The following is a 7,175-nucleotide window of genomic DNA, read 5'->3' on the forward strand; positions in this document are numbered from 1 at the left end:
TATGGAAGCTCAAGGACCCAGCAAGTCATCAAGAATTTAGAGATATTCTAGTGGAAGCCTCTGACGAAAGAAAAGAGGAGGTAGGAGCATATAGCTCAGAGGACAATTAAAAGTTCCTGTGGGACAATCTACTGAGGGCTGCAGAGCAAATCTGTGGCTGGTGCAAAATCCCAATGAGGCCAAGGTTGGCATAGTGGTGGAACAAGGAGATGGTCAGTACCATAAAAACAAAGAGACAGGCTTGGAAAGACTGGAAAAAGGGGGGAAGAAGAGAAGTATATAGGGTAGCCAGAAGGGAAGCTAAGTGACAGGTTTAAATAGCAGAAGGTAAATGATTTGCCAATGTTCTTCTGCGGGAGGATCAGAGGCGTGAGGTATGCCAGATTGCAAAGCAGTGTGTCAGGGAGAATAGAGATGTGGTGGGTGAGAAATATGTGTGAATGGATAATGGTGTGCTTGCACTTAGTGCTCCAGAGAAGAAAGATACATGTAAGTGTCACTATGACAGATTAGTAAATGCAGAGGAACATAAGTACAAAGAGCACACGGGACTTAGATTCTCTTAAATATCCAGGAGGCTCTCTCAAGGTAGTAGATAGTTTCTGTTACCTAGGTGACCAAATTAGCATTGGGGGTGGATGCTCTGAAAGTATTGTTTCTAGAATACGAATAGGATGGAAAAAGTTCAGAGAGCTGTTGACTGCAAAAGAACTGTCTCAGATTGAAAGGTAGATTGTATGACGCTTGTGTATGAACAGCTATACTCTATGGTAGTGAAACATGGGCTCTGAATGCAGAGGACATGCATAGACTGGAGAGAAATAAAGGCAGTATGCTCTGTTGGATGTGCAGCATCAATGTGCATTAATGACAAAGTGCAAATGTTCTGAGAAAAAAGTTGGGCATAAGAGGAATCAAATGCAGCATGCAAGAGAGGAGATTATTACGTTGGTTTGGACATGTGATGTGTATGAATGAAGATAGCTGAATAAAGAAGTGCTGGTCACTGAAAGTGGATGGCACCTGTGGAAGAGGGATACCCGGAAAGACATGAGATGAAGTAGTGAAGACTTATCTAAAGATGCTGGGGCTCACAGAGGAAATGACACTGGACTGAGATGTCCAGCGATATGAGGTTCTAGAGAAGACCCATCCATATCAGCAAACCTGAGTAGGAGATGCATTGTGTCCCACCCACATATAACAATAAAACTTTTACATACCCTACCCCAACAAACCAAGCTACATCACCCCCCCCCCACTTCCTAAACTGTTTCTCTTCTCTTCATTACATTTCCTCTTCATACACTATGATTATCTCCCAGTCCCTAATCTAGTCCTCACTACCCTGCTCACTGTATCATTGCTGTCTCATACTCTCAATTACCTCTGTCGGCAATAAAATGTTTCTTTCTCAGAGTGAAAGGCAGATCGTATGATGCTTGTATGATGCTTGTATGATGCTTGTATGAGAACAGCAATACTAAATAGTAGTGAGACACGTGCCCTAAATGCTGAAGACATGTGAAGACTAGAGAGGAATGAAGCTGGTATATTCCACTGGATGTGCAATGTCTGTGCATGTACAACATAATGTTAATATATTGAGAGATGTGGTGCAAGAGAGAAGACTGCTTTGGTTTGGTCATGTGATGCATGAAGAAGTACAGGTTGTTTAAAGTGGTTAGAACTTGAGGAAGAGGGAGATGCAGAAAGATACAAAACGAGTAGTGAAGGCCGATCTCAAGATACTGAAGCTCATGGAGGAAAAAAGGGATTGGCAAGTCACTGTATTCAAGAATACCCATCCAAAACTGCAAAAATTATGTCCTAAACAACTTTTGCTTATGCTTCTAAGTACTGGGCTATTCCCCTGCACCCAATTTTCTCCATGAAGCATTTCCCTCATCTCATTCCCCACTTCTCCTAACAACCATCATTTCCATCACTTCTCAGTTGGTGGCCCAGCATGGCTGCTGTAATTACTTAAAATAAGAACTGGCACATTTATGTGATGCCTGTACATTGGTGACATTTATTACAGAGTGTTTGTCTTTGATTGTTAAAATATGTTTAATTATTCAACAAAATCTTGACTTCCTCCTGCAAGACAATAAGGAATCAAACAAATTAACTTGGTATACTCTTAAAAATACTTACTAACCTTGCGGATGAAGTATAATTACGTTATTTGGCATAGTGTCATCAAACATCTGAATATAAACTATCATTCTGTCGTATGTATTTGAAATTTTAAACTTTTTGATTCTTTACTTTCAGTTGTTCAAGAAGTTGCCATAATTATAAAAGGCCAGATTGAAGAATTTAGACCTTTTATTCCACTGTTTCAAGGACTTAGAAATCCAGGGATGAGAAATCGACATTGGGATCAGGTATGCATTGTAATCATTATCATTGGATAGGTTAAATGAGTTTGCATTATAGCATCTTTCTCCGAGTCTTCATCTTATGCTTTCTCAACTATGAAGTTCAAAATCTGACTTAATTACTTCTCAAATCTTCTTTGTCTTCTTCTGCTATATGTATTTTACTCTTTTTTTACAATCAGTAGGTATCTTCCATTTATCTTCCATACAAGTGTAATGTACATTTCAGGTAATGCTTCTGATAGCTCATTGGCAGAAACATAAAATAACACACCTAAAAGCTGACACCTTTGCTTGATTTTCCAAAAGCACTTCAGATCCTCTCTTAACTGCTTTTATTTCACTGCAGTATCATGCTTCCTACACATGTCTCCTATAATATGCTTGTACAGGAAACAAAACCAATTTTCTGCATGGCAGTTCTCTGGGGTTATTCATTCTCTCATCACTAGAATCAGTTTTACTATTAATTATCTTATAAATATCAGGTCATTAAGAATGAAATGCCCAATTTTCTTATGCACCAAGTTTAACAGTTGTTAACTCTAATATTTTATCTTGACAATTCTTTGTTTTACAACATTGAAAAGTTACATCATCACTTTTTGAAATGCAATTCATGATGTCTGATTATATTGTGAGTTTTCTCTTGTAAATCAATTTTTATGAAACCATGGATAGATCAAAATTTGTGTTGTTTATGAATATGAGTTCCATCATAGAACTAATGCATTCCAGACAGCTCAAAACATCAAAGTGGTGTCTGGTGAAGATGTGGTGAATGAGGGCACTAGACATCGATGGTTTGAGAAGTTCTGGTCTGGTGACTTTACTCTTGAAAATCAGCCCCGTGGTAGACCTGAGACCAAGGTGGATAACGAAGAGCTGGAAACACCTCATACTATGTGTGAGTTAGCAGTTTGATGTTTCGATTCCAACTGTATTGGACCATCTGAAACAAATCGGCAACGTAAAGGAGCTGGACAAGTGAGTACCACATGAACTGAGCAAGCATCAACTGACACATCATCTTGAAAATTGCTGTTCTTTACTGTCACAACATAAAAGTGAACCATTTTGGCATCATATTGTTATGTGTGATATAAAATGGATTCTTTTCAACAATAGCAAGCATTTTGTATGGTAGTTAGATAGAGATGAAGTGCTAAAACACAATCCAAAATATAATCATCATCATCATCATCGTTTAACGTCCGCTTTCCATGCTAGCATGGGTTGGACGATTTGACTGAGGACTGGTGTAACCCGAAGGCTGCACCAGGCTCCAATCTGATTTGGCAGAGTTTCTACAGCTGGATGCCCTTCCTAATGCCAACCACTCCGAGAGTGTAGTATGTGCTTTTACGTGTCACCTGCACGAAGGCCAGTCAGGCGATACTGGCAATGGCCACGCTCAAAATGGTGTATTTTATGTGCTACCCGCACAAGAACCAGTCCAGGGGCACTGGCAACGATCTCGCTCGAAAGTCCTTACATATGCCACGGGCACAAGTGCCAGAAAGATGACGCTGGGCACAGGTGTCATCCCGATTTCGCTTTCGTTTGCCCCAATAAGTCTTTCATGTCCAATGAAGGAGACGACATTGGCATGGGTGCCAGTCGTCGAATTTAGTTCGGTTTTGATTTCACTTGCCTCAACAAGTCTTCACAAGCGGAGTTTAGTGTCCAATGAAGGATATTTACTGGAAAAAGGCTAATGGTGTCCGTTTGGTGGTCCAGCTCTAGTGTCATCCACTACAGCTTCATGAAACCTGGTAAATCAATTACAGCAGATGTATACATCAACCAATTTGTTGAAATGATGAGTGAACTTCTAATTAAACAACCAAGACTGGTCAATAGAGATATGCAAATTCTCTTGCAAGACAATGCTCGACCACATGTTGCACAAAGAACACTACTCAAGTTACAGGAATTAAACTTGGACATATTCTATCATCCACCATATTCACCAGACGTTGCACTAACTGACTATCACATTTTCTAGGCATTAGACGACTTTTTGCAAGTAAAAAACTTCAAATCTGATGCAAAAACAGCCTTTCATGAATTTATCACCTCTTGCTCTCCAGAATTCTTTGCTGCCAGCATTAATAAGCTATCGATAAAATGGCAAAATTGTGTTAATTTAGGTGCATACTTTAACTGCATTGCTTTTTGTTCTCTGTTTATTTTCATGGAATCAATTTCTACATTTTCTAATCAATTTTAGTTATCTGATGAGCTTGGTTTTCAAGTGCGACCTAAAAGCAATTTAACTTTTAGTAAATGTCTTGAAATGAAGCTGCAAGACTATATTGAAGTGATTGCTAAAGTTGCTGAAGTAGCAGGGAAAGAGTATTCAATTGAACAGGTAAGACAAATGTTTGAATTAAATGATTAATGATATGAAGTCATACAATGACTATATTTGAGAAAAAAAAAAAAATATATTGTAACTTATATAGTCTCTTCTTTTATACACACTCACATCATGCACCTACGTTTATATAAACACTTCTATTTATATATGTACTTATCTCTTATTTGTATGTGTCTTTTCATCTATCTTTTTGTCTGTCTATACATACTTGCGTGATACATACATGAATTCATATATTATCATCGTCATTATCATCATCATCATTGTCTAATGTCCATTTTCTATGCTGGCATGGATTGGATGGTTTGACATGGAGTTGGCCAGCTGGGAAGTTGTCCAGGCTCTACTCGTCTGTGGTGTCATGCTTTCTATGCCTGGGTGCCCGTTTTAACATCAACCACCCTACAGAGAGTGCTGGGTACTTTTTGCATGCTGCTGGCACCCGTAAAGGACAAGCCTGTATGGATGGATGGCAGTGATTTTACTCAGCTTGATGCTCCTTCTCAACTACAGAAAATCCCCACAACTCCTCCTGGTCCCATTTCCAGTGAAGCCCAACATCTGAAGATACTTTCTCACCACTTCGTCCCATGTCTTCCACATGTTCCTCCCACTTTTAAAGTTTGGCACTTTTCTACACTTCTGTCCTCATCCATGTGCATCACATGACCAAACCAGTGCAAACCTTGCACTAAATAGATGAAGTAATGACATCAATAAGTAAATTGAATCTTGGTAGGGCACCTGGAAAGGATGGAATTTGTGCTGAGGTCTTGCGATTTGGTGGTAATTACATCACACAGTCCCTTCATGAACTTATTAGTGCAGTCTGGAGGGATGGTGCAATCCCTAAGGACTGGAAAGATGCAATTATTCTTCCTCTATATAAAGAAAAAGGAGCCAGAACAATGTGTGGTAACTACAGAGGTATTTCTCTACTATCAGCTGCTGGCAAGGTTCTGGCAAATATTCTTCTTACCCGTCTGAATGGGTGTCTCGTAAATGATGTCCTATCTGGATCTCAATGTGGCTTCCGATCTGGTAGAGGGACAATGGATATGATTTTCACAGCAAGACAGATGCAGAAGAAGTGCTATGAGCAGAATATGGATCTTGTCCAGGTTTTCATTGATTTAACAAAGACCTTTGATACTGTAAATAGGGCCTTTCTATGGAAAATACTTGGCAAACTTGGATGTTCAGATCACTTTGTATCTAGAATTAAATCATTTCATGATGGGATGGAGACTTGGGTCAATGTTGGTGGTGGCAATATGCATATGTTGAAATCCTACTAACTATCCACTGGGAATATCTTGTCTCTCAAAGGTTGTGTTCTATGGAGCTATCTTCAAATGCTCTGATGGTATCCCAAAATTCTACATTGGTCTAACAGCCAGTTGGCTTCAAGGGAAGGTTTACACAATACATGCACTTTTGAATTTTGAGATTTTAGAATAAAAGAAACAAGTCCTCCAGCAGCACATTGTGCATCTTAACAGGGCCTCTCCTTGCTAACCTGGATTTTGTAATTGCCTACTTTACCTTCTGTGAGAAACAGCAGCATATATTGCGAAGCCTGTAGTATTCATCATCTTGAGAACTAATTTTTAGTTTGCTACCATCAAAGAAATTCAGCAAAATGATTCAAAAGAAGAGAAAGCTATTTGTACAGACAAAAAAAAAAAAAAAAAATGACCTTTCCAAATTCTTTTTATTCTCTGAAGAAAATTATTTGAAACATCAAGTGTTTTAAGCCTTAACTAAAAATTTTATTCTGTTCTCTATTAATGTTTCAGGCACTGAATAAAATGGAAAAGGAATGGGAACCAGTGTTATTTGAAATAATGCCATATAAAAACACAGGCACACATATCCTAAAATGTTCAGATGATACATCACAAATGTTAGATGATCATATTGTCATGACACAGAGTATGTCCTTTTCTCCATACAAAAAAGCATTTGAATCACAAATTTCTGCTTGGGAAAATAAACTGCGTATATCACAGGTAGGATTTCTTGAAGTCTACATTTTAACTTTCCATTATAAAAATTCATTTTCAGAATATATATATATATATATATATATATATATATATAGGAAAATGAAAAATAATAAGGCAGAATGCTAAACTGGAAGCATATTTTAATAAAGATTTCTCTAACCGGCTTTCATTGCGAAGCAAATTTTCAAGAAGAGGGAGAATGAAAATGCTTTTTACAAAAAAGTACAAAACGAAGAAAATAATATATAAAAAAAATAATATATAAAAAAATAAATATACCAATACATTATATTGTCTTTGAGCTTTTGAAGTTCAATGGTAATCCATGTATATAATGGTTGGAAAAATAAGGATGCATGAGAATTGAGAGTTGTGTTAGGTTTAAAAAAAGGGTTA

The 7,175-nt window shown here is 37.9% G+C and overlaps 1 protein-coding gene across 1 annotated transcript in view; it reads left to right on the top strand.

Annotated features, from left to right (window-relative positions):
* The window catches only part of LOC106881614 (dynein axonemal heavy chain 1), a 166,532-nt gene that overhangs the window by 49,828 nt on the left and 109,529 nt on the right, over nucleotides 1-7,175 (top strand). The window contains exons 21-23 of the mRNA XM_052974699.1: nucleotides 2,281-2,393; nucleotides 4,621-4,761; nucleotides 6,570-6,782. Of these exons, the coding sequence (XP_052830659.1) occupies nucleotides 2,281-2,393; nucleotides 4,621-4,761; nucleotides 6,570-6,782 (467 nt within the window). The remainder of the gene's footprint in view (nucleotides 1-2,280; nucleotides 2,394-4,620; nucleotides 4,762-6,569; nucleotides 6,783-7,175) is intronic.

Source organism: Octopus bimaculoides, chromosome 19 (assembly GCF_001194135.2).
Source record: "Octopus bimaculoides isolate UCB-OBI-ISO-001 chromosome 19, ASM119413v2, whole genome shotgun sequence".
Taxonomy (NCBI): Eukaryota; Metazoa; Mollusca; class Cephalopoda; order Octopoda; family Octopodidae; genus Octopus; species Octopus bimaculoides.